General features: G+C 54.4%; 1 protein-coding gene across 1 annotated transcript; it reads left to right on the forward strand.

Annotated features, from left to right (window-relative positions):
- On the forward strand, positions 1 to 26,013 carry GPI (glucose-6-phosphate isomerase). Its single transcript, XM_057711304.1, has 18 exons — positions 1 to 212; positions 1,191 to 1,281; positions 1,619 to 1,687; positions 3,134 to 3,253; positions 8,122 to 8,205; positions 8,325 to 8,471; positions 9,281 to 9,352; positions 10,025 to 10,069; positions 11,343 to 11,396; positions 21,845 to 21,905; positions 22,316 to 22,359; positions 22,495 to 22,647; positions 23,364 to 23,493; positions 23,647 to 23,723; positions 24,905 to 25,033; positions 25,258 to 25,333; positions 25,425 to 25,491; positions 25,602 to 26,013. Exons 1-18 carry the CDS (start codon positions 91 to 93, stop codon positions 25,735 to 25,737), a joined length of 1,677 nt encoding a protein of 558 aa, XP_057567287.1. The 5' UTR covers positions 1 to 90; the 3' UTR covers positions 25,738 to 26,013.
- Positions 26,014 to 26,079: the final 66 nt, after the last annotated feature.

Genomic DNA, 26,079 nt, shown 5'->3' on the forward strand with positions numbered 1-26,079 from the left:
TGCTCTCCCGGGTGCTCCGCCTGCAGTGTGCCGGTTGCCGCGTTTCCTTCTCCGCTCGCGTGCTAGTCCGTATTCGCAGCCGCTCTCGCCATGGCCGCGCTCACCCAGAACCCGCAGTTTAAGAAGCTGCAGGCATGGTACCAGGAGCACCGCTCTGACCTCAACCTGCGCCACCTTTTCGAAGGGGACAAGGACCGCTTTAACCACTTCAGGTGCGCGCGCGGAGCCAGGGCGGGGCGCGGACGTGCGGGACCGGGATGCGGCGCGCGGGGTCCCGCTGTGCAGGGCCAGGGCCGGGAGGCCGGGGCGGCGGTCCCCGGGGTCCCCGGGCCACGGATCTGGGCCCAGGCCCAGGCCGCACTTCGTCCTTGACGCCTCCTTGAAGCGGGTTTCCGGGTGCTCGCCGGAGGTCTCGGGGCTCCGGCAGCTTCGCCGTGAGGAGCGGGCCCCTCCGCCGCTTCCCCTCCACGGGGACATCTCTCTCCCCGCTCCTCCGCCGCCACCAGTCCCGGCCGTTTGAAGCAGGCCATCCTTCCGCGGTTGTGAGCAGGGGCCCTCGCTGACGCAGCAGGCTCAGAAGGGCTGTCCCCTTACACCCGGTCCTGGCTGAGAATGTGTTTGGAACCATCTGCGGGGTGCGGTCAGGGTGGGACAGGCCCGGGGGATTTGCGGGGAGCCGCGGTGAAAGGGTGGAGAGGTGGGGCCATGAATCCTGCCCAGGAGGCTGGGTCCGGAGACCCGTGAACGACCAGGAAAGGAGGAAATCTTGGGGGTCGGGAATGGTCACTGGTGCAGGTGTTTGGAAGGGAGGTCTGAGGCTCCAGAGTGGAAGTCCCTGATGGCCAGCCCTGTCATCTAGATCCTTCCCTGGGTAAGTTGAGTCACAGAGTGGAAGCACTGGGAGGGAATGGTCACTCCTTAGCCTAGGCTGGAGCAGCGCGCCCAGCTCTGTCTTCCCATCCCTCAGCTCAGTGTCAGCAAGAGGAAAGACTCCTCACCCGGGGTTTGCATCTTGCCCTGTGCTGCTGCTGCAGGTCAGCGTGGTGGGCGGGCAGGTGACAGACGACACTACTGTGCTGGCCAGCTGAGGCTTGCTTGGATTTGGCGCAGGGAGGATGCTTTTTCTGGAAGCATCTCTGGTCAGGGAGCAGGCTGGGGTGTGGTCAGCAGCTTCTGCCATCTTTCTGCAGCCTGAACCTCAACACCAACCACGGGCGGATTCTGTTGGATTACTCCAAGAACCTTGTGACTGAGCCTGTGATGCACATGCTGGTGGACCTGGTAAAGTTCTGCTTGGGGAGTCGTGACCTGTAACCTATGGAGTGGTGGGCGAGCTGGGCTCCTGGCGTCCCCAGGTCCTTGAGCATCTTTACTTCCTCCTCTTCATGGATCTTAGTAACTGATTTCGTGCCTCTGCCCCTGGCTCAGGTTCTGACCAGCATCCCAGGGGACTCAGTGCCTGATGTCTGAGCAGACTCTTCCCAGGCAGTAGGGGAGGGTGCCAGGCTGCAGCCGTCTGTCAGCTCTGCTGGGGGCTGCACCAAGCCTTGTGTTTGGGGCCTTGGACTCTTGGTGGCTAACGTGGGTCGGACCAGGCCTCAGTGTTTTCTCTTCTCAGGCCAAGTCCAGGGGTGTGGAGGCTGCCCGGGAGCGCATGTTCAGTGGTGAGAAGATCAACTTCACCGAGGTGAGCAGGCCGGTGGGCAGCAGACTCTGTATACCCTGCACAGCCTCTTCCTTCCCTTTGGGGTTCATCTGACTGTTAGCGGCATCACTCTGTGTCCATACCCCTCCCCTTAGGCAATGCTTTTGCTTAACCAGGGGCCTGAAGGCCTATTTCCTCAAGTAAGTTGCACGGCCTTGGGGTGTGTCTTCCCCAAGACTGCAGTCTGGATCCTGTGAGCGTGGAATGGCTCCCAGTGTCTGCCTGGGGACAGCACCTCTCAAGGCTGCAGAGAGAGGGCTTCTCAAAGCACGCTCAGAGATATTAACTCTGATCTGTTCTTGCTGCAAGTTTTATTAGTGAAAAGAAGACTCATGTCAAAATCAACCTCCTCAATGGGAGGAGTCAACAGGAAGCTGTGGCAAGGCCAGGCCACGGCCACCCTGTTCCTGATCCGCTGTGGGAGCCTGGAGGCATAAGAATCACTGAGCACTCAGGGCGTCATCCTCGTGTTGTTATTATCCTTGTTTTACATGAGGAACCTGTACCTCAGAGGTCAAGTGACTTATCCAGTGTTATTCTGTAAGTGGCAGAACCAGGATTCAAACATCCCTGTCTTTTACTGCTGGGCTAGGCTGAGGGAGACTGCGAACAAGGAGGGCTTCCTGGAGGGGTGCATTTGCCTACAGAATGTGGCGCAGGAGTGAGGTTGGGCAGGGTGAGGGCAGCACGGCACTAAGCCCTCCACCTTAGTGAGCCCCTCCCTGGGCTGGAGTCCCGAGATCATCCCTTCCTGTACCCCTGGAGTCTCGGACCTGTTTCTTTCAGAGACTCCTCTGCTGCCTCCAGCTTGATGGGGCTGTTGCTCTCTCTTGATAAGGCCAGCTGACTGGAGCCTATCCCAGACTTAGGGTCTGATTTGGTTTCTGGTAGTGGGTGTGATGGGGCGCTTGGTGAGGGAAGGCTGAGTTGCCTGCTTTGTTCTACTTCCAGGGGGCCAGGGACACTTTTCACAAGGTGCCAACAAACACTGTGTACTTTCACCAGGAATATGAGACTGGGCTTCATGAGCCTTGGTCCTCTCGCCTTTTATTCCTCGTCTCTGACCTGTGTAGTCACCCGTCCGCCTTTGCTCACTGTTTGGCTTTCCTAGACCTTTCACGCCCTGAACATCTGTGGGCCGTTGGGGCCTGTCCTGGGCTTGTTCCGGTATCCCTCCCCTCGTGAGTGTCTGCAGCACATAAGGGAGCGGCACATGCCTTGCCTTCCCCCTAGGTCCTGGGGTGGCCGCAGCTTCCACGAACACACAGTGGGTTCTCAGTACGAGCCCATGGTGCTCACCGACCTCAGGGTCTGCGTGTCCAGCGGATAAAGGGCTGAGCGGACTCTTGGGGCCACGCTGCATCATGCCCAGCTGGGAGTGTGTCTGCCTGGGGTTGGGGGCCTTCACACACGGACTCTCGCCCCCAGGATCGGGCAGTGCTGCACGTGGCCCTTCGGAACCGGTCAAACACACCCATTTTGGTGGATGGCAAGGATGTGATGCCAGAGGTCAACAGGGTCCTGGAGAAGATGAAGTCCTTCTGCCAGGTATGCAGCTGCTGGGCTGGACTTGCCCTTGGCTGTGTGTGTGCTTGTGTTTGGGAATCTGGGGGTCCCAGTGGGCTGCCCTTCCACTCTCCTTGGAGAGGACCCCAGCCCTCAATGCAGCCTGAGGTGGGGGCCGTCTGTGTGATTGCTGGCTGTGGGGGCTCTGCTAAGGCAGGAATTTCCCCGACCCTTTTCTCAGGGAACCCACCACTGGCAGCAGTAGAGGGGCCTCCTTCCTGAACTGTAATACCTGTGGGCTCGTGGTGTCAGTCTGGCCAGGACAGAGATCTGAAAAAGAAAAGTGAGGCTCCTGAGGGATGGGCTAGTCAGGGAGACACTTGCTTTTTCTAACCTCTTTACTCATGTGCCCTTATTGCCTCATTGCAACTAGACAAAATTTAAAACTTAAAATTTTCTTGACCACATCCCAGCCGACTCTCCAGAGGCAGCCTTTATAATATTTACTGTTAAATCTTCTGAAAGTTTCCTGTGCGTGTACTGGCATGTCTGTTGTCTCTTCTCTGAAGCACACACACACACGTGTACACACACATGCAGCTTGTCCCTGTGTCAGCGTTAACACATGTAGCTGTGCCTTCTTTTCCTGTGTGGGGGTGTAGGGGTTGCCTCAGAGACCAGCTAGAGATTTCCCCACATCAACCGCCACTGCCTCAGTGTCTACCCCAGGGATGATTCTGCAAGAGTCGGTGGACGTCCTCAAGCGGGGAGTGCAAGGGGGATGTCTGTGGGCTGGACTGTTTGTGTGGGCGTGCGCGTGTCTGTATGTGTGGATTTTGCGTACTCTGGGAGTGACAATCTAGGCTCTAGTCCGCTTGTCCCTGAGAGCAGTGTCCCCCACGTGTGGCTGGTCAAAGACCGGTTGCTTTGGCTGAGGGCCACCTTCAGACCTGAAGTGGCAGGAGGTGACCTGGGCATCAGTCGTAGAGGCGAGGCGGCCAAGTGAGCGGGACGTCCCAGGGTGAGGAAGGCTCGGGATCCTGATGAGAATCTGGATTCCAGAATGTCCCTTCCCAGTGGTTGGTGCTCGTGATGGGCTCCGGATGTAGGGAAGAGCCTTTCCAGACACCTGCTGCGAGTTGCAGATCTGATGTGTCTTGAAAGTGTGGTTCTCTGTTTGGTCAACTCTTGTGTGCTTGGGCATGCCTCGTGGAGAGTGTGTGGCACTGGTCATCTGGGAAGCTGTTTCCAGGAAAGCCCTCCCTTATAGCTGGCTGCTGGATACCTGACTCAGACTGATGGGGTATTTATAGTTCAGAAAAGCTGCTGAATAGCAGCCGTTCCACGGAGACGAATACTCCCTGTGGCTGTGCTCTCAAAAGTTCTCCAAGATTGGGTGGGGGTGTTCACCATGACCTCGATTGTCGTGGTAAAAACCGAAACAGCCTGACCTCATTTATTAGAGGACTGACCGATAACATCAGTGTATGTTCATGAACTGTAGTCCTCGCACCATCAGGATTAGGGAGCTACAGTTGCATTGACCTGCCGTGCTGTGCAGGATATATTGTGAAGTTGAAAATGGAAGTAACAGAACTGGTATGTTTTGAAAAACTTCATGTATCTTTACTATTACTACACATACCCCTGGTCAGATAAAGGGTACATGTAGTAATAGTAAAGATAAATAAAGTTTCCCCTCCAGGATGCTTTGTTATAACAAAACCCATGGTAAGACTGATGGTTGAAAAGCTGAGCAACTTATTTTCTTTCTGTATTGATGGACAGTTGCTCATGGCAGTTGATTACTTTTTATTATCAAAAAGAAATAAAGTTACTAGGTCTTATTGGTTTGGGGAAAGCCATGTATAGTAGTTTCCTATCAATGTGTAACAAATGACTCCAAAAGTTAGCAGCTGAAAACAATAGTCAGTGTTTCTGTTGACTGGTTCTGGCTCAGGTCTCATAAGGTTGTAGTCAAGATATTGGCCCAAGGTCACATTCATCTGAAGGCTTGATGGGGGCCCCGGAGGATGTGCTCACAGATCTGACTCACTAGCAGTTAGCAGTGACTTTTGGGGAGGCTTCAGTTCCTCACCTTGTGGACCTCTCTACAGGTTGAGTGTCCTCATGACAAGGTAGCTGATTTTTCCCAGGGTGATTGATCCAAGAGAGAGCAAGGCAGAGTGCCTCAAGGTCTTTTATTACCTTGGCCAGCATCAAAAGCTGCTCTTTCATTTCTGTGATACCCTGTTAGTTGTATAGGTCAGCTCCGATCAGAGTGGGAAGGGACTGCACAAGGACATGAAAGCAGTGCCAGGAGGTGAGGATCGCTGGGCGCCTTCTTGGAAGTTGGTTGTCATCGACTGCCTTTTGGCTCCCTGGGATTCATTGTGTTCCTTCCACATGCAAAATACCCCATTCCCTTTCTCTGAAGGCCATATCCCATTACCATATCAGCTAGAAGTCGAGAACCTCATAATCTAAATTAGGTACAGATATATCTGTATTTTCTTTAATACAATTCAAATACAGTTCCTTTTTTTAAAAAAAATATATTTAATTTATTTATTGGCTGCATTGGGTCTTTGCTGCTGCACACAGGCGTTCTCTAGTTGCGGCAAGTGGGGGCTACTCTTCACTGTGGTGTGCAGGTTTTTCATTGTGTGGTGGCTTCTCTTCTTGCGGAGCACAGGCTCTAGGCGCGTGGGCTTCAATAGTTGCGGCTCACGGGCTCTAGAGCGCAGGCTCAATAGTTGTGGTGCACGGGCTTAGTTGCTCCGCAGCATGTGGGATCTTCCCGGAGCAGGGCTTGAACCCCTGTCCCCTGCATTGGCAGGCAGATTCTTAACCGCTGTGCCACCTAGGAAGTCCCTGCAATTCCTTTTGACCTGAAGAGATGTGAATTAAGTAGACAAGTTATTTACCCTTAACACACCCAGCATAACAATGGTGAGATAGGCATAGATAACTGATAGAGGATAATTCCTTTTCAAAAAGGGAGGAAAGCAGGAGGCACGTGGGAAACATTGGTCCAAAGCAGTTCTGAAATTCAGCAGGACACATGTTGGCAGTTGCTTGGTTAGGACTCAAGGCCTAAGAGTCACTCCTCAAGTCTTTTGGCTTTGTCCTTAGTCATCCTTTTTACATGAAAAGTAGTCTGTGTTTGTAATTGCCTAGTTTTTTCAGCCTGCTTACTGCCTATAGACATGTGGGTTTTTAAAGATCTCTTTTCCTTTTGTGCTATCTCTGTCCCTTTCAGTCCAAGCTGATAGTGTTTCTGACAGTTCAGTTATCTTAAAAACTTTGTGGGTCTCCTATGAAGCATATGGGGGTTGAGGGGGGGTTCAGTCCATTAGACAAAAGCTACACCCATAATGTTTTTCAGGATAAGTTCTTTTCTACCATTTCTTCTGAGACCACAGAGACAGTACTCTTAACCTTTTTAGAAGCCTTATCTTTGGCCAGAATTTCTCTGTGTTACCACATTAGTTCTTCCTGAGGTCTTAACAAAGGGTTTTACAGCTACATTCTCTGCTTTACCTTTGGAAGCTTTGGTTACAGTGCCCTGAATTTGAACTTTTCAAAGATCCATCTCTTAGTTTTAGCATCAGTTGTTGCCTGGAGAGGCTGGGAATTTTCAAATCCAACAACTCCTGGCTTCTTTTCACTTAAAAGTTCTTCATTAAGCTTATTTCTCTCCTCTTGAATTTTATTGTAAGCACTAAGAAGCCAAGCCTATAACACAGCCTGAAAATCTCTGTAACTAGATCGTCCAGATCATAATAGATACACCTTTTACTTTCTCCATTAATGTAGGCAACAGTGTCATTAAACTTTCTTTCACTGTGTAACAAGGATTCTCTTTCCTATAATTTCCAGTAACGTTTTCCTCCTATTTCTTTAAATCTACACCAGCAGCCCCCTCGAGGTCTATTAAACCTCTGCTAACAGTCTCTTCCAATGTTTTTTAGGCCTTTACTAATTCTCTCCTCAAGGTTCTTTTAGCTTCTGCCCACATTTCTGGGTTTTTGTTATGGTACCCTACTTCTGGTACCAAAATCTGCATTAGTTATGTATCGTTATATAACAGATTCCACCAAAACTTGGCTTAAAATAGCAGTAAACATTTAGTATCTTGCACAGTTTCTATGGGTCAGAAATTCAGGCTTTACCTGGTTGGTCTTGGTTTGAGGGTCTCTCTTGAGATGGTACTCAAGATGTCAGCCTGTAGGGCTGTAGTTATCTGAAGGTTTGCTGCATTCTGGAGGATTCTCTTCCAAGGCGGTTCCTGTTCATGGATGGTGAATTGGCACTGGTTCCGTTCCTCACCACACTGGCTTCTTCATACGACTGAGTCTTCTTGTAACATAGTAGATGGCTTCCCCAAAAGTGAGCGATCCAAGAGAGTAAGGCAGAAGCTGCATGGTCTTTCGTGACCCAGCTTCTGAAGTCACACTCCATCATTTTCTCAGTATCCTAATGGGGGCCCAGTCAGCCCTGTACAGCATGAGGGACCTTATAGGGAGGTGAATGCCAGGAGGCAAGAATCCTTGGGGTCCTTGTGGAACTTGGTGGCATGTCTGTCATTCCTGACCCTGGCACAGACCAGTCACAGTAGTTGGCATTATACATCTCTTGGCCTCTGTCCTGTTAGGTTCTGCTGAGAGTTCACTCTTGCAAATTCTGACAGTGTTGCTGTGAGGTGGGGATGTCACCCCGCTTTGTAACGATGGACAAGGGTCTAGTTGGGGCTGAGTGTGGCAGGGACTTGACACTGTGTCTCGGTCGGCCTCTGATAGGGCCTGGAAGTTGGGACTGGGGCGTAAGGATTCAGAAGTAACGATGCTTTTGAGCAGCAGCTCATACTCAGGGGTCAAGGCTGACTGCCTCTCCCCGCTCTGTGCCAGCGTGTCCGGAGTGGTGAATGGAAGGGGTACTCAGGCAAGTCCATCACGGACGTCATCAACATCGGCATTGGCGGCTCTGACCTGGTAAGGAGAGGGCTGCCTTGGGAAGGGGGAGGAGTCCCATCCGGGGCCTTGGTTTCCCCAGAGGTAGGACCTCTTGTGGGCCCTGGAAGCGTGTTTTCTGATGCTGCGTCTCCCCGCAGGGACCCCTCATGGTGACTGAAGCCCTCAAGCCGTACTCTTCCGGAGGCCCCCGGGTCTGGTTTGTCTCCAACATTGATGGGACCCACATTGCCAAAACGCTGGCCACCCTGAACCCCGAGTCCTCCCTGTTCATCATCGCCTCCAAGGTATGGGCTGCAGACCTGGCCTGACTCCCAGCCCTGTGTGTGTTGGGGAGGGGGCAGGGCTTGGGGGTGGGGGGGTAGATGCTTTGTCACTGCCCTGGACGTTGGACCCTCCCAGCCGCTCTGAATGAGCCATGCTTTGTGGATCAGGTGGGCACCGCTGCGCTCAGACTGTTCCCTATCTGGTGGCAGACGCCGTTTGTTGGATGAAAGCCTGAACTGGTCCATATGAGCCTTCATCTTAGGCCACACGCACTCACTTTGCTGACTCTGTGCTCAGCCTGGGACCATTCCCATCTTTCTCAGAGATCTGTTCCTAACGTCTGCTCCTTTTTGATCCCTGAGCCATGCCCAGATAATGTAAACATCTTGCTTTTTGTCATTTATGCCCTGTTTACTCATATCCATGTACATTAAATATTAAGAATTCCATACAAGTTCTGAGACATAGCCTCGTCTGGGCTGAAGGGAGACCCAGGTGTGGCCGCCACTGCTGTCCTGGAGGGTGATCTGGCCTTTGACCTGTGGTGGGGTGGTGGGCAGGTGAGGATGTGGCTCTTACTAGTGTTTCCTGTTCCTCTGTGAAGTCTTGGAATCACAGGATGACACTGCTACTTCCAGGCCCCTGCCCCAGACACAGCCACGAATTGTGGCTTTGTGGACATGGGGGTGGAGGTGATGGGGAGTAACTCACTGACCCGCATGCACTGCTCCATGTGATAACTGGGTACCCCCGTGGCCTCCGCTGCTGAGCTCTGGCTCAGAGCTGCACCAGCCTTGACTGGGGACCAACTCCTGTCCTCTGCCTGCAGACCTTCACCACCCAGGAGACCATCACCAATGCAGAGACGGCGAAGGAGTGGTTCCTCCTGTCGGCCAAGGATGTGAGTGTTGGGTGGGCCGTGGGCAGTGTGCGGGCCCGGGAGGACAGGGTGGGTCTGCCCCTCAGCCTTCATGGCCATGCTTAGCCCTGTAGCCCTATTTCTCCTGAAGTTGGCAGCAGGAGGCGGCCTTTCTGGTTAAGATATTTGGCTTTGGGACTTCCCTGGTGGTCCCGTGGGTAAGACTCTGAGCTCCCAATGCAGGAGGCCCAGGTTCGATCCCTGGTCAGGGAACTAGATCCCACATGCATGCCGCAACTAGGAAGCCCACATGCTGCAACTAAGATCCTGTGCAGCCAAAATAAATAAATGTTAAAAAAAAAAAAAGATATTTGGCTTTGCCAGCTCAGACAAGCCAAATGTGGCAACCCTGTTCTAACTGCTGAGGGCTCTTTCCTTAAGGCCACTGGCCCTGTAGGATCCTTTCTACCCCTAGCCCTGCCAAATTTATAGGGGAGGCACCATGGGCCTTGTGTGCCTGTGAGGTAGGCTGGGCTGGCTGACCTCTGACCCCTCTGTCCTCTCCATCTTGACATGGGGCTCCTCTAACAACCTAAACACTGAGGACTGGGAGCAGTGGGTCCCCCCCAGGGCCTTGGTTTCTCCAGATGGGAGGGTCACCTCCCCAGGGGGGCCCCCGGGTTGGCGTGGTATAACTCGGCTCCTCTCCTGCAGCCTTCCGCAGTCGCGAAGCACTTCGTGGCCCTGTCTACCAACACCGTAAGTGCCCATGGGGGTTCCCGCACTACCTCCCTGGGAGGGTCCAGGCCAGGTCAGGGTCGTGGCCTTTCCAAATACATGAGCTGAGATGTGCTTCACAGATTCGGGGACCTTGGCTCAGCTTGTGGGGTAGAAGGGTTGGTTGCCTATGAGGGATGTGAGTTACAGACCATCCATCCTTACCTCTTGTGCAAGACAGACAAACCTCTGCTGCTCCAGCAAGGGGCTTGCAGTTAATGGGATCACGTTAACCCCACCCACCTCCCGGGCCTGGCTGATACCACAACATTCCCCACATGTGACTTCCCCTGGCCTCTGCCACTGGCCTCTCCCCACATGAGCTATGCTGGGTCCGGGTGGGGTGTGCATCCCGTTTCTCACATAGGGATGTTAGTTAGGCCCCAGGGAAGGGATGTGGCTTTTCGCCCGGTGATTGCACGAGTCAGTGATGCCGGGATTAGAACACGGACCAGAACACGGTTATCCACCTGGCCCCAGACTGTGCAAGGTAGGGTTGTGCTCCAGGAGTCACAAGGAAGGCAGACCCGGCTGAGCAGTTTGCTGTGTGGTGGGCTTTGTGCAGGGTGGCCTGAGCTGGAACCACACCCAGCTCCTCCTGACTCCCACTCCTCCCATGTTCCCCCACCCCCACCCGTGCCGCCAGTGCTGACCTGCCTATGGGGGGAGACAGGAGGACATCTTAAGGCTGGCCAGCCACAGCACCACTGTCCACCTCCTGCAGCTAGAGCTCAGACTAGTCAGTAGGGCGTCTGCTGTGGGGTCTAGGGAAGGGGTGCTGACCGGTCGTTCCCTGAAGGCTTCCTGGGGTGCAGTCACCATCCCAGTATTGGAAGGGCTGGGCAGGTGTCCAGGCTGTATGTTTCCTGGCCTGGGAGGTGGCCCCTGCCCATGCTCAGGTTCGAGCTCTAGGCTCGGTTTCCCAGGTGTCCCGGGGCCTTGGGCCAGGAGGTGGCTCTTGCAGAGCAGCGTGGGGGCCAGGTTCTCACAGTGGGTGTGCAGCCCCCCTCAGCAGGAGGGCTTTGCAGGCACCGGGCCACTGGTGTGCTGGATGGGAGCTGGCCTGGCATCCAGCTCTGGGGGTGGGTGGCTGCTGGGCCTGCCCTGGACATACAGACGGCGCCAGCACAGCCCCAGCAGCGGGGCTGGAGGTGCTCCCGCAGCTCAGAGGGCGCGACTTCTTATGCCCTGGAGCTCCTGTCCTTGTGCAGCTAACCCAGGCTTCCTCCCTTCTCTCTCCCTTTGCCCTTTTTAGGCCAAAGTGAAGGAATTTGGAATTGACCCACAAAACATGTTCGAGTTCTGGGATGTAAGTAAAGGCACCTCCCCGTGGTGGGTGAATTATGTGTCCTTTGCCAATTCAGGCCATAGATGAGGGGCCTGTAAGGTCAGGTCAACATTTATTGAGCACCTGCTGCGTGACTGGTTTGGGGAAGGGCCAGGTGGCCCTCAGAGAGGCTCATGGGGCAGGAACAGCTTGGCTCAGTCAGGATGAGGGCTCCACTCCCACCAAGGGCCGGCTCGCAAGGCCAGGGTGACGCTCTCCTGGGTGCCTGCCGGCAGCACCCTCTGGGGGTAACCGGAGCCACCCTGTCCCCCGCACTAAGCTGAGGTTGTGAGTTATTCTCAGTGATGACCTTTCTCTGAACTGTAGCTGCAGTCTGTAAAGGCCAAGGGGCAGGGTGAGGCAGGAGGTGTGACTGGGCAAGCCTGGAAGGGAGCTGCAGGGGCAGCTGGAGGGTGGCAGAGAGGAGGTGCCAGGCTGGGGCCTGGGTGGGGCCCCGCTGGGCAGCTGGCAGAGCCAGCACTGCTGGGTGGCAGAGCTGTGGACCGCTCTAGTGACAGGCGGTCACACGGACCCTCTCTGCTAGGGCACAGCTGGTGCCAGTGAGCGGCAGCTTTCCTTGCAGCTTGCCTGAGCGCAGCCGTGGTGTGAGAAGGGCTTCAGCCACAGAGTTCAGGGAAAGCTTAGGGTGCAGGGACGCAGGGCGGGGTGTGGCGTGGGTGCCGGGAATGCAGTGGGTGTGGCTCTAACACGTGACCTCAGCAGGTGTACCTAAGAGAGCATCTTCCAATTGGGGATTTTCCCACTGAGGCTGTTTCCAGGCCTTTATACTGGAAGCTCTCTGCTTGGTGGCAGCATGCCAAGATGTAACTTCCTTTGAAAGCTCTAAAGGCCTGGAGTCTGGGAGAGAATTAAGCCCTCAAGAATTAAGGCATCTCTTGTGTGTAATGAGTTAACTTCTTTCTAGAATAGGTCTAGTTATGTACCGTCCTTGGAAGAATTGAGAAGAGTCACTCAATCCTTTTCTGCGTCATGTGGCTCAGTGAGGAACCCCGGTCAAGAGAGACTGTGCAGCTTCTAACAAATGTTGCATGCCTGATAAAGGAGGGGCAGCACCGTCTTCCTCCTCCTCCCCGGGATCTGGAGCCTGAGCAGGTGGTGGTCAGGGACGTGTGGGGCTCCTGCTAGCCACGGAGCCCAGCAGAGCGGGGCTGTATCCCAGCCTGGGTCTTCATTGCCTGTAACCACTCAGCCTGCAAGGATGTGGGTGTGGCTTAGAGAGAGACCTAGGTCTTCCAGGTAAGGCCTAGGAATGACAGTGGGACACAGGAACGTGGGGCTGGGGCTGGCTAGTGAGGCCCGAGGGGCCAGGGTGGGCACCGTGGAGGCCTCCGGGGCCAGGCCAGACATACGTGGAGGGACTTGCCCAGGTCACTAAGGACATATATTGCTGAATTGAAAAGGTGACATCTGAGGAGCCAGGGAGAGAGACAGATGAAATTTCTAGAGCCAGGGTCTCAGGTGAGAAAGAGGAGTCAGAATAGATACAGGGATATTGTGCTGGCTCTGAGGTGAGATTGGAAGAGTCCAGTCTGGCATAGGTACGTATAAGCGGTGAGGCCTGGTCAGCTGTGGTCAGTCCTGGGGCAGCCTTGTGTGTCGGGATCAGACAGAGGTACGGTGACGAACTGTGGGATCCGTCAGGGCTCAGCCAGAGTCAGCACACACTGAAGAGCTAATTTTGGCCGGTGATATCTGAAGAAGAGCCAGGACAGGTACACGTACAGGTGATATCTAAAGAGGAGATACCTGGACAAGTAAAGGTACAGGGGAGGTCTGTGAATTCTGGAAGAATTCAGATATTTATTCTATCAAGTGTGGTCCGAGAAGCCAAAATTACGTACAGGTACTTAAACCTGGATCTGTGAGCTCAGGACAGGTGTACACATTGGGATCTCTGACTGGCTCTGAAAAGTGAGCATCAGGTAGTGGGTGGCTGATCACTCAGGCGAGGTGATTAGAACTCACTGGCAGACATAGGTAAGTCCCCTGAGCCAGGTCAGCTGCCAGGTTCTCAGCATCCTGACCAGGTGTGACGGGCACAACTCAGGGTGTTGTAGAGGCCTCTTTCCATAACCAGCCCAAGACATGGTCAGTGGCATTGGGGTCTGGCTGGGGTGGGTTTGAGGTGCCCAGATGAGGAATAGGTAGGAATGTACCTGGTTATAAAAAGTAAGGACTGGGGAGTCGGGCCAGGTGGAGAACAGACATGTGAACTGACCAAGGAAGCCACACGTCACTGAGGTGCAGTGTGAGAGGCTCATGGTAGACAAAGGGCTAGAGACAAAGGTCTCTAGAGGTGTCAGAGGCCCAAGACCCTCAGGCATTGTTTGGCACCAGTGGGCTCTTGCCAGGCTTCCCTCAGGCCGAGGCGAGCAACCAGGAATCTGTCAGCTCTCAGGGAAGAGTCTCTCCGGGTTAGGTTTGTATAGTGGTGGTCTGAAAAGCCACGTCTGTCTGAGGTCTCAGAAGCTGGAATCAGACAAGGTATGTGTAACAGTGTCTTAGGGGAGACCTGAGGAGCCAAGATGAGGCACAGCTGGGCAGAAGTGGGTTGGTCAGGTAAGGACACTGGAGCCAAAGGTAGGTAGAGACAGAGCTGAGTCTGATAAGTGGCAACTAGAAATCCACGCTTGGGTCCAGGTCAGAACTGTGTCCTCAGGTGTTGTCCGAGCAGTTCTGGTGCTACTCAGGGCGATGGTCCTGGGTCCCCTGGGAAAAAGACTGAAAAGCTGGAGTCGGGCAAAGAGATGCAGCACTGCATCCATCCATCTGGAAGGTTCATGGATTCTGGATCTGTCTCAGGTACACAGAGCAGGTCTGTCCGGTAAGGCTTGAGGAGTTGAGGTGAGATACAGGTTTGTACTTTTGGTTCTTAAACAGGTAAGGTCTGAGGTGCTGAGGTCAGTACCTGGTTTGTATTCTGAATCTTAGGAGCTGAGGTTCAGCACAGGTAGATAGAACTGAGTTTTTCAGGTAAAATCTATAAAGCCAAAGGCAAGCCAGAAGTAGGTTGAAAAGCCATGTTTAAGTTCATTAAACTCTGCCCCGCAGTTGAGGTCAGGTGCAGGTAGGTAGAACAGATCTGTCAGGTGAGGCCTGAGGAGCCAGGGTTGGGCTCAGCTAGAAAGAACTGGATCTCTTAGATGATCTCTGAGAATATGAAGTGAACACAGGTGGATAGAGGTAGGTGTCTCAGGTGAGATCTCGGGAGCTGGGATTGGGCACAGGTGAATAGATCTGGATCTCCCAGATAAGGTCAGGATAGGTAGGTAGAACTGCATCTCTACTTATCTTGTAAAGATGTCTTACGAAGTTGAGGAGTTGTGGCCAGGCACAGGTATGTGGAATTGAGTTTCTCAGGTAAGATCTGTGGAGTGTGATTCTGGTACAGTTTTATCCTTGGGTCTGTCAGGGTGAGTTAAGCACAGGTGGTTAGAGCAGGGTTTGTCAGGTAAAATCTGTGGAGCAAGTTCAGGAGACTGGGTCTGTCCAGTGAAATCTCAAAAGTCAGGTCAAGTCCAGGTACGAAGAATCAAATGTCTGAGATGAGCTTTGGCAAGCTGAGAGGAAGTACAGGTAGGTAGAGCTAGCCTGGCAGGGGCAGTCTCAGGACCCAGGAACAAGCACAGGTAGGCAGAGGTGGCCATCCAGCTGCAGTCTCAGAAGCTAGGGTTAATCCCAAGGAGGTAGAACTGACGTGCCACCTATGGTCTGAGGAACCAGGTCAAGTATAGGTAAGCAAAGCTGGTCCCCTAGGTACAGTGTGAGGTGCCAGGGTCATTACCAGGTGGGTAGAATTGGTCTACTGGGTATGGCCTGAAGAATCAGGGTCAAGCACAGGTAAGCAGAGCTGGTCTGCTAGGTATGGTCTGAGGAGCCAGGGTGATGCACGTGCAGGCAGAGCTGGTCTGCTAGGTACAGCACAAGGAGCCAGGGTCGTGTACAGGAAAGCAGAACTGGTCCATTGGGAATGGTCTGAGGACCCAGAGTCAAACACAGGTGGGCAGAGCTGGTCTGCAGGGTACGGTCTGAGGACCGAGGGTCAAGTGCAGGTAGGTAGAGCTGGCCCACTAGGTGCAATCTCGGGACTCAGGGTCAAGCACAGGTAGGCAAAGCTGGTCTGAGGTTCCAGGGTCACGTACAGGTAGGCAGAGCTGGTCTGTCAGGTATGGTCTGAGGACCCAGGGTCAAGTACAGGTGGGTAGAGCTGGCCCACGAGGTCCATCTCAGGACCCAGGGTCAAGCACAGGTAGGCAGAGCTGGTCTGTCAGGTATGGTCTGAGGACCCAGGGTCAAGTACAGGTGGGTAGAGCTGGCCCACTAGATGCAATCTCAGGACCCAGGGTCAAGCACAGGTAGGCAAAGCTGGTCTGAGGTTCCAGGGTCACGTACAGGTAGGCAGAGCTGGTCCGCTAGGTATGGTCTGAAGATCCAGGGTCAAGTGCAGGTAGGCAGAGCTGGTCCACTAGGTGCATCTCAGGACCCAGGGTCAAGCACAGGTAGGCAGAGCTGGTCTGTCAGGTGTGGTCTGAGGACCCAGGGTCAAGTACAGGTGGGTAGAGCTGGCCCACTAGATGCAATCTCAGGACCCAGGGTCAAGCACAGGTAGGCGAAGCTGGTCTGAGGTTCCAGGGTCACATACAGGTAGGCAGAGCTGGTCCGCTAGGTATGGTCTGAAGATCCAGGGTCAAGTGCAGGTAGGCAGAGCTGGTCCACTAGGTGCATCTCAGGACCCAGGGTCAAGCACAGGTAGGCAGAGCTGGTCTGTCAGGTATGGTCTGAGGACCCAGGGTCAAGTACAGGTAGGTAGAGCTGGCCCACGAGGTGCATCTCAGGACCCAGGGTCAAGCACAGGTAGGCAGAGCTGGTCTGTCAGGTGTGGTCTGAGGACCCAGGGTCAAGTACAGGTGGGTAGAGCTGGCCCACTAGATGCAATCTCAGGACCCAGGGTCAAGCACAGGTAGGCAAAGCTGGTCTGAGGTTCCAGGGTCACGTACAGGTAGGCAGAGCTGGTCCACTAGGTATGGTCTGAAGATCCAGGGTCAAGTGCAGGTAGGCAGAGCTGGTCCACTAGGTGCATCTCAGGACCCAGGGTCAAGCACAGGTAGGCAGAGCTGGTCTGTCAGGTATGGTCTGAGGACCCAGGGTCAAGTACAGGTAGGTAGAGCTGGCCCACGAGGTGCATCTCAGGACCCAGGGTCAAGCACAGGTAGGCAGAGCTGGTCTGTCAGGTGTGGTCTGAAGATCCAGGGTCAAGTGCAGGTAGGCAGAGCTGGTCCACTAGGTGCATCTCAGGACCCAGGGTCAAGCACAGGTAGGCAGAGCTGGTCTGTCAGGTGTGGTCTGAGGACCCAGGGTCAAGTACAGGTGGGCAGAGCTGGCCCACTAGATGCAATCTCAGGACCCAGGGTCAAGCACAGGTAGGCAAAGCTGGTCTGAGGTTCCAGGGTCACGTACAGGTAGGCAGAGCTGGTCCGCTAGGTATGGTCTGAAGATCCAGGGTCAAGTGCAGGTAGGCAGAGCTGGTTCACTAGGTGCATCTCAGGACCCAGGGTCAAGCACAGGTAGGCAGAGCTGGGGTCTGTCAGGTATGGTCTGAGGACCCAGGATCAAGTACAGGTAGGTGGAGGTGGTCCACTAGGTGCATCTCAGGACCCAGGGTCAAGCACAGGTAGGCAAAGCTGGTCTGAGGTTCCAAGGTCGTGTACAGGTAGGCAGAGGTGGTCTGCTAGGTATGGTCTAAAGATCCATGGTCAAGTACAGGTAGGTAGAGCTGGCCCACTAGGTGCAATCTCAGGACCCAGGGTCAAGTACAGGTAAGCAGAAGTGGTCCACTAGGTTATGGTCTGAGAACCCAGGGTCACGTACAGGTAGGCAGAGCTGGTCTGTCAACTATAGTCTGAGGGTCCAGGATTGTGTACAGGTAGTCAGAGCTGTCTGGTTAGGTATGGTCAGAGATTCAGGGTCAAGCACAGGTAGGTAGAGTTGGTCTACCAGGTATAATCTCAGGATCCAGGGTCAAGTACAGGTAGGCAGAGCTGGCCCACTCAGTATATCGTAAGGAGCCAGGGTCAAGCACAGGTAGGCTGAACTGGTCAGCTGGGTGCAGCATAAGAAGCAGGGTCATGTACATGTATACAGAGCTGGTCCAGCTAGGTATGGTCTGAGGATCCAAGGTCAAGCACAGGTAGGCAGAGCTAGTCTGCCAGATATGGACTGAGGGTCCAGGGTCATATACAGGTAGGTAGAACTGTTCCATTAGGTATCGTCTGAGGACCCAGAGTCAAGCACAGGTAAGCAGAGCTGGTCCACTAGGTTCAGCACAAGAAGCCAGGTCATGTACAGGTAGGCAGAGCTGGCCCGCTCGGTGCAGTCTAAGGACCCAGGGTCATGTACAGGTGGGCAGAACTGGTTTGTTGGGTATGGTCTTAGGACCCAGGGTCAAATACAGGTAGGCAAAGCTGATTCAGCAGGTATGGTCTGAGGACCCAGAGTCAAGCACAGGTAGGCAAAGCTCTCCTGCCAGGTGAAGTCTCAGGATCCAGGGTCAAGTAAAGGTAGGCAGAGCTGGTCCATAAGGTTTGGTTCTAAGGATCACAGGGTCAAATACAGGTAGGCTGAGCTGTCTGACTAGGTGTGGTCTGAGGGTCCAGGATTGTACATAGGTAGGTAGAGCTGGACCATGATGTGTGCTCTGGGAACCCAGCATCATGTACAGGCAGGCAGAGCTGGCCTGCTAGGTGTGGTCCGAGGACCTAGGGTCATGCACAGGTAGGCAGAGCTGGCCTGCTAGGTATGGTCCGAGGACCTAGGGTCATGTACAGGCAGGCAGAGTTGGCCTGCTAGGTGTGGTCCGAGGACCTAGGGTCACGTACAGGCAGGCAGAGCTGGCCTGCTAGGTATCGTCTGAGGGTCCAGTATTGTACATAGGTAGGTAGAGCTGGACCATGATGTGTGCTTTGGGAGCCCAACATCATGTACAGGTAGGCAGAGCTGGTCCACTAGGTATGGTCTGAGGATTCGTGGTCGTGTACAGGTAGGCAGAATGATCTGTCAGGTATGGACTGAGGGTCCAGGGTCATGTACATGTAGGCAGAACTGGCCTAGCAAATGTGGTCTGAGGAGCCTGAGTCCGAGGTAGGTAGGCCAAAGCCTGTCTGCCAAGTGTCGTCTTCAGGAGGCCTAAGGAGTTATGGCTGAACACAGGCAGGTAGACTTGGCTCTTTCAGATGTTAGATTCAGGCAAAGGTATGTACCCCTGGTCTTTTGGTGATGCCTGAAGGACCAGGGTTAAGCCTGGGTCGGTGGAGCAGCCTCAGTTCAGGCCCATGACACTGGGGTCCTCTGCAGGGCTCCCAGGAGATCTGGGGCCTCTAAGCTAAACCTGAGTAGGTGGGTATGGCTCTCTCAAGCAAGGACTTTGGGCCTAGACGTATGGATGCTTGGGTCTTGCAGGTGAAATCCTTCGAGTGTGATTCTGGCTCAGGTGCAAATACCCAGGTCCTAGAAGTCGAGCCTGGGGTTAATCACAAGTAGGTAGAACCACATCTCTTAGGTGGGGTCTGCTGAGCGCAGATATGCAAAAATGTTTGCACCTGATGAGGTCTGAGGCTCCCTACTGAGGTGTTGGTACCCAGGTTAAGCAGGGGTTGGTAGTGTTGGATCCGTTTGTGAGATGCGAAAAGCCAAGTCAGACACAGACGATAGACCTGGGTCTCTCCTGTGAGGCCTGGGAGCCAAGGTCAGGCCCATGGAGACAGAGCTGGATCTCTCTGGAAGGTGTGAAGCAGACGCGTGCTGGGCTCAGGGAGGTGGGCCTGGGTCCGTTGGTTGAGATGTGAGGGGTCAAAGTTAGGCACAGACAGGTACGTGAAGCCTGGTTCATCAGCTGAGCTGTCTGGAGCCTGCCTCTGACAGGTGTGTAATCCTGTGGTCTGAGGTACTGGGGTTGGACACAGGTCGGTAGAGTTAACCTCCCAGGTGAAGCCATGGCATCCACACCCAGGGCAGCTGTGTGGACCTGGCTTTGTCAGTGAGTCCGTGGATCAGGGTCACATGGGCAGAGGTATAAACGTGATCTTAGGTGGGGTTTTGCCCCCTGGGTTGAGGTACAAATTGACATCCCTGGGCTCGTGAGATGAAGTGAGTAGGGCAAGATCTAGCCCAGAAGTACATAATCGGTGTGGCTGGCAAGGCCTGAGAAGGTGGGTCAGACACAGATGGGACCCTCGGTGGTAGGATCAGGCACAGTTAGGTGGGTAGCGTGGACTCTCCACGAGAGAAAGCCAGATTCATCGTACGTGGGTCTGCCTGGGTCTGCCTGGGGAGGTCTTCGGAGCCCTTGGGCTCAGGTATGAGAGGCAGAATGAGCTGAGGCAAGTCAGCCAGCTGTTCTTAGCACCCTGGTCAGGTGTGATGGGCAGATCTCAGGGTGTTGCAAAGGCCGGACGATCTGTAACCAGTCCAAGGTGTTGTCTGTCGCACTGGGGTCTGGTTGTCAGGGTCTGAATTAACCAAGTGGGAAAAGAGATTGGACTACACCTGGCTGGAGAAGGTGAGGTCTGAGGCTCTGGGGCGGGTGAGGCTCAGAACATGGAACTGACCGAGGAGCTACATCTCTCTGAGATGTGGTCTGAGAAACCCCCTGCAGGTAAAGGTGAGGTCTAGAGACCTGTGTCTGCAGCTTGAGGTCTCAGAGGCTCAAATCAGACACTGGCTCTTCTGGGCTCTCCCAAAACAAAAGCAAAGTCTGAGAACCTGACCTCAGTCAAGGTCAGCAGCCGAGAATCTGTTGGTCTGAGTGCTGGCTGGCTGCTCAGTCATTTCTGGATTGGGTGAAATCTGAGAGCCTGTGTCAGGCATGGTGTGGGACTGTGACTGTCAGGTAAGGTTCCCCCAAACCCAGACCCTTTCTAGGTAAAGAGCCCCATCATTCATCTTATTATCCAAGCCAGAAACCTCTGGGCCACACTTGATTCTCTCATTCTTCCAGTTTATCCTGTTTAATTGAACCTCCTGAATCAGTGCTCTGCATCCCCGCCGCCCCCCATTCAGGGTAGCATCATTCTTCGGATGACCACTGGGGCTCCTACGTGGTTTCCTGCTTCCATTCTCACCTCACCCACAGGCTTCTTGGTTCTCCAGCCTTGCCTCTCAGCTTCTACTCTCCAGTTCTCCTTCCTTCATCTTCTAGATTGTGCTACGCTTCTTCCTGCCCAGCCTGTCTCAGTGGGCTTACAGGAGAGAATTAAGCCTTAATGCCCCAGGGCATCCATTGGACGTAATGAATTAGCATCTCTCCTTTGCATCTAGAAGGATGCTAGCCTTGGACCAACCTTGAGAGTATTCAGAAATTAAGTCACTTAAAGCATTTTCTGTGGGGCTTAATTCTCTCACTGTTGAGAAAGGCTGTTCTTGTTCTGGCTGCTGGAATCCTTCTCCCTCTGTGCTTCCCTGGGTGATACTTGCTTATTCTTCACATCCAGGCTCAAGCATCCTCAGAGTCCTTTTATTCTTGGTTTCAGTACTGTATTTCCTTTCTCCCAAGCACTTTATCTCATTTTCACATTTATTGGCAGGATTGTTTCATTTATATCTTTCTCCCCTGTGGACTGTGTGTATTGCCTGTGCTAGGAACATGGTAGGTGTTCCATAAATAATTGTTAGGAAGACGTGACTGGAGATCTGAGGATTCTGATGATTCAAAGTGGAGTCTGCAGCGTGGCACCAGAAGGCGCAGTGTGAATTAGGTCTCAGTGTGTCTTGGGCTGAGGCTGAAGATCAGTCAAACCCAGGTGTGAGCCGCTGGGCCCGTTAGTGCCCCAGGAGGCAGGGCCAGGTACAGGTAGGAGGCGCTGGGCTGTCAGTGCCCCAGGAGGCAGGGCCAGGCACAGGTAGGAGGCGCTGGCTCTGTGAGTACAGCCTGAGGAGTCGGGAATGGGCACAGGTGTGAGGCCCTGGATCTGTGAGTATTTAAGAGGCTGGACACAGGTACGGGTCATTGGATCTGTCGGTGTCCTAGGAGGCACAACCAGACACAGGTAGGGACTCTGATTTGTCAGTTTCCAAGGAGGCGGGCTAGGCACTGGATCTGTCCGTGTCTGAGGAGGCCCACCTGGCACAGGTAGGAGGCGCTGGGCCTGTCGGTGTCTGAGGAGGTGGGGCCAGCCCAGGTAAGGTCTTTAGTTGAGTCTTGTGGCTCTGGTCAGTCCCTCGTGTAGCCTGCCCTGTTGGTCAGCCTAACAGTTGCCAGCGCCTGGCCTGCTGTCTTGCTTCCCAGAGGTGGGTTGAGCCCAGGCCGTCCGAGCTGCACCTGTAGAAGAGCATGGCTCTCGGGGCAAGTTCCATGGCAGGAGGGAGGGGGCGGGGCGTGCCAACCCTTCCTCAGCACCTTTTCCTGTCTCTCCTAGTGGGTGGGAGGCCGCTACTCGCTGTGGTCAGCCATCGGACTCTCCATCGCCCTGCACGTGGGTGAGTATGTTTGTGCTTCTGTCTCGGGAGACAGTGTTGCAGTCTGAGGTCAGGGTGGGGGCTCATGTCCCTGGATACCTTCCTGTTCCCACAGGCCTCTCTGCCCTTGGCTGGAACGTTTCTTTCAGGTCAGGCGGGAAGGGCCGAGTTTTCTTTCTGGTTTGCAGCTTGGCCTTTCTCCCTGCCCCTCACAACTGCAGTCCTGCTCACTTCCCATGCCAGGCGGAGTTAGAGCTGCCTTTGTGCTCAAGGCTGACTGATTAGAGGAGCTTTCTATAGGCCTAAGTCCTTCCAGATCCTGTTTCTTCTGGCTCCCCCTCCAGCCCTTCCCTGGTTCCAGAAGAAGCTGTGTCCACGGCCAGGAGGCATAGGGCACGGCCATTTCTGTTGATGCTGCTTTTGTGTCGCAGGATTTGACAACTTCGAGCAGCTGCTCTCAGGGGCTCACTGGATGGTAAGTGCTGAGGCTCGTGCTCTCTGGCAAGTGCTGGCCGGAGACATACAATTGGTCCAGCTCCCTCCCCCTCCCCCTTGCTCCTTCCCTCCTGGGCGGCTGCTCAGCCCCCCACCCACCCTGTTCTCATTTCAGGACCAGCACTTCCGCACGACACCTCTGGAGAAGAACGCCCCCGTCCTGCTGGCTCTGCTGGGCATCTGGTACATCAACTGCTTTGGGTGTGAGACGCATGCCATGCTGCCCTATGACCAGTACCTGCACCGCTTTGCTGCCTACTTCCAGCAGGTACCAGCTGCCAGGCCAGGCCTTGGGTCAGGGGGGGCCCATGAGCCTGGGTGCCCAGGTTTCTGCTCCTCCAGGGACCTTTTCCTTCATTACCCTTGGGCACGTCCAAGGCCCACCTGTGCGCCGCATCTCATGGCGAATCTTTGTGACCAGGATCTGTGTCCGTCGAGTTTGACTATCCTGGGAGGGGCATGATTGGCTATCATGTTGCCCTGGCCAGTCAGGCTCTGGCTTGGCTTAGGGCACGTGCCTCAGCGGGTCTCTTCGTTTTTGGATGTCACCCAATAGAGTGGGGCCACAGCCTGGGACCTCCCACGGCTTGCACTGCCTTTGTCCCTCCAGAAAAGCAAGTTTACACACATTCTGTGGTGCCTCTTTGGTCTGTTCATGACCCTCTGCCCCTGGAATCTCCGCAGCCCCTCTCCTAGTGGATCTCCTAGTAATTGGAGGAGGGGCCGAGGCTCCCCAAGGCCCAGAGTGTAGTTGGGGTGATGAGTCTCAAAGGCTGTACAGCCTGGACCCCAGCCTGCCTCTCCATTATGAAATCAGTTGAAGATTTTGCGACCAGATTCTGCTCTTAGGGAGGTCCTCCTTGGACATAAAAGGATCGTGCCTGTGCTCATCTCACAGGGCCAGGGCAGGGTAGGCATGCCTGGTGCTTCCCAGGCTGGTTTGGGGCGTGGTGCATGAAGGCTGGGTTTCTGGCCCCATTCCAGGGTGACATGGAGTCCAATGGGAAGTACATCACCAAGTCCGGCACCCGTGTGGACCACCAGACGGGCCCCATTGTGTGGGGGGAGCCAGGGACCAATGGCCAGCATGCCTTCTACCAGCTCATCCACCAAGGTAGGGCCCATCTGGCCTGGGCAGGAGTGCTGCAAGGGACGGGGAGGGCACGCCAGTAGAGGCTCCTCCGTGAAGTCAGCGTTCTCCTGTAGGCCACATGGGCGGCTCCCATGGTGGGGTTAGGCGCCTGGGTGACCACAGTGCCCTTCACAGGTACCAAGATGATACCCTGTGACTTCCTCATCCCGGTCCAGACCCAGCACCCGATAAGGAAGGGTTTGCATCACAAGGTAAAAGCCTTCATCCCAACCCTCTCTCTTCATGCTGTCTTAGGGTCACATTACACCCAGGCCTTTTAAGACTGATGCCTTAGTTGGCAGTTACTAGTTTTCTGTTCCTGTCACCACAGACGTAGTGGTTTAAAAACAACGCCCATTTATTATCTTGGTCTCTGTGGGTCCCAAGTCCATCACGCTCTGCCGGGTGTCTGCTCAGGTTCTCACAGGCTGAAATCAAGGTGTCTCCTTCTGGAGACTCTGGGGGGGACCGCCTTTTCCTCGTTCCTTCAGATTGTTGGCAGAATCCATTTCCATATGGTTGTAGGACCAAGGTCCGGTTTCTTTGCTGGCAGCTGGGGGTCTTTCTCAGCTTCTAGAAACCCCCTTGACTCTTGGTCTTAGAACCATCAAGGGTGGGTTGAGTCCATCTGAAGCTTCGACTCTCTCCTCCCTCTCCTGTCGCATCTCTCTGGCTGACTCACTTGCCTTCCTCTTTTGTTACTTTTAAGGGCCATGTGATGACATTGGGCCCACCTGGATAATCTCTCTGTCTTAAAGTCTGTAACTAGCTCCATCTGCCAAAATACCTTTTGCCATGCGATGTAATATACATAGGCGTTAACAGCAGGGGGCAAAGATCAGGGAGCCAAGACCTCACCTACCACAGCAGCAATGGGAAAGCCACCCAACTCCTGACCTGACCAAGTCCTTGAAGAGGGCGGATCCTGCCTTATCTCGGGCTTGCAGAGTAGCACGGGTTACCGTGGGCATACGCTTCGGAGTTAGAGTCCTGGTTTGAATTCTGATTCTTCCTCTCTGTCCTTCTGGGATTCAGTGCCGTTGACTTGCGGAAACTGAGGATCAGCTGAAAAAGAGAGGTGATGCCTCTCCCCCTCAGAATCTTAAAAAATAGATGTTGGTGAAGTTCTTAACAGGGTCTTCGGCACGTAGTACATAGCTCTTGAAGGGTAGTTATCTTTGTTACCTACGTTCCAGTGTCATCAGATGTGCTCTGTCATAACCCCCCACACCCCTCCCCCCCACCCTTGGTCCAAATAAGCTCCAGAGTAGGGGCACGCAGCCGGACCCCAGCTGCTGAGACTAACCCTGACTGGGCAGCGCCAGGCCGTCTCGTCCATCTGCCTGAAGCTTAGACAGTGCTTCAAAATGGTACTCAATGTCTCTTTCGTCAGATCCTCCTGGCCAACTTCCTGGCCCAGACGGAGGCCCTGATGAGGGGGAAGTCGACAGAGGAGGCCCGGAAGGAGCTTCAGGCTGCAGGGAAGAGTCCGGAGGACTTGGAGAAGCTGTTGCCCCACAAGGTCAGCGCTTCTCCTGAAGTGGGCTTTGGGTGGCATCCTAGGGTTGCAAGGATGAAGTTGTGTGGCCAGGGCAGGGGCTCGTGGAGTGCCTGGCCTGGCCTGCACAGGAGGAGGGGCTGTTTTCACGGACCTGCCCGTCCCAGCCTGTGGGGCAGCGTGTGCTTCCCTTCTGAGGAGCTGGGGATCATGACTAACTGGGGGACATTCCTGGGTGTTTTCTGAAGGTCTTTGAAGGAAATCGCCCAACCAACTCTATTGTGTTCACCAAACTCACACCATTCATTCTTGGAGCCTTGATTGGTGAGTGAGTGGGGAAGGTCCCGGCTTGGGGTAGGGCGGACTGGGCTGGTAGAGCCCTGACGTGCTCGCTCCACATCTGCCCCCTCCACAGCCATGTACGAGCATAAGATCTTCGTTCAGGGCATCATCTGGGACATCAACAGCTTTGACCAGTGGGGGTGAGTCGCTGGCTCAAGGGGAGGGTGGGGAATTCCTGGGAGTTGGCTTGTGGATTTCACTAGCAGTGCTGGAAGCTTCCTCATACCATTCTTCCTCCTCTCCCTGGCAGAGTGGAGCTGGGGAAGCAGCTGGCTAAGAAAATTGAACCTGAGCTTGATGGCAGCAGCCCAGTGACTTCTCACGATGCTTCCACCAATGGGTTGATCAACTTCATCAAGCAGGAACATGAGGCCAAAAGCCAATAAACTCGTGCCCGGCAGCAGTCCCTGTTGTGACTGGTCCTTCTTGTCCCTCTCGCCCGGAGTCTGCACTGCATGGTCCTGCCCAGAGCACCCTCTGGTTTAAGCTTGGACCACAAGCCCTTTGGGGGAAGCTGGTCTGGAATTGCCATCCCCACCCTCTCCATGTCCAAGCCCCCTCTGTGTTAGAGTTGGCTGAAGTGTTTTAGTGCAGCTGATTTTTCTGACCTATGTTCATTGTTCATGTACCAGGTAGAAAAATAAAGAATGCCACAAAGGAGATTGTAGGCTTAGCCTCTTCTTTGTCCTGAGATGGGGTTCTCTGCAAGAGTGAGGATGCCCAGTAGG

Source organism: Hippopotamus amphibius, chromosome 16, assembly GCF_030028045.1.
Source record: "Hippopotamus amphibius kiboko isolate mHipAmp2 chromosome 16, mHipAmp2.hap2, whole genome shotgun sequence".
NCBI classification, from domain to species: Eukaryota; Metazoa; Chordata; class Mammalia; order Artiodactyla; family Hippopotamidae; genus Hippopotamus; species Hippopotamus amphibius.

What these genes read in the sequence shown, in the direction of transcription:
- GPI (XM_057711304.1), top strand. Translation starts at nt 91, where the DNA reads ATGGCCGCGCTCACCCAGAACCCGCAGTTTAAGAAGCTGCAGGCATGG. An exon ending in TCTCAGGGGCTCACTGGATG is followed by an intron (nt 22,360 to 22,494) that starts GTAAGTGCTGAG and finishes TTCTCATTTCAG; the next exon opens with GACCAGCACTTCCGCACGAC. An exon ending in AGAAGCTGTTGCCCCACAAG is followed by an intron (nt 25,034 to 25,257) that starts GTCAGCGCTTCT and finishes TGTTTTCTGAAG; the next exon opens with GTCTTTGAAGGAAATCGCCC.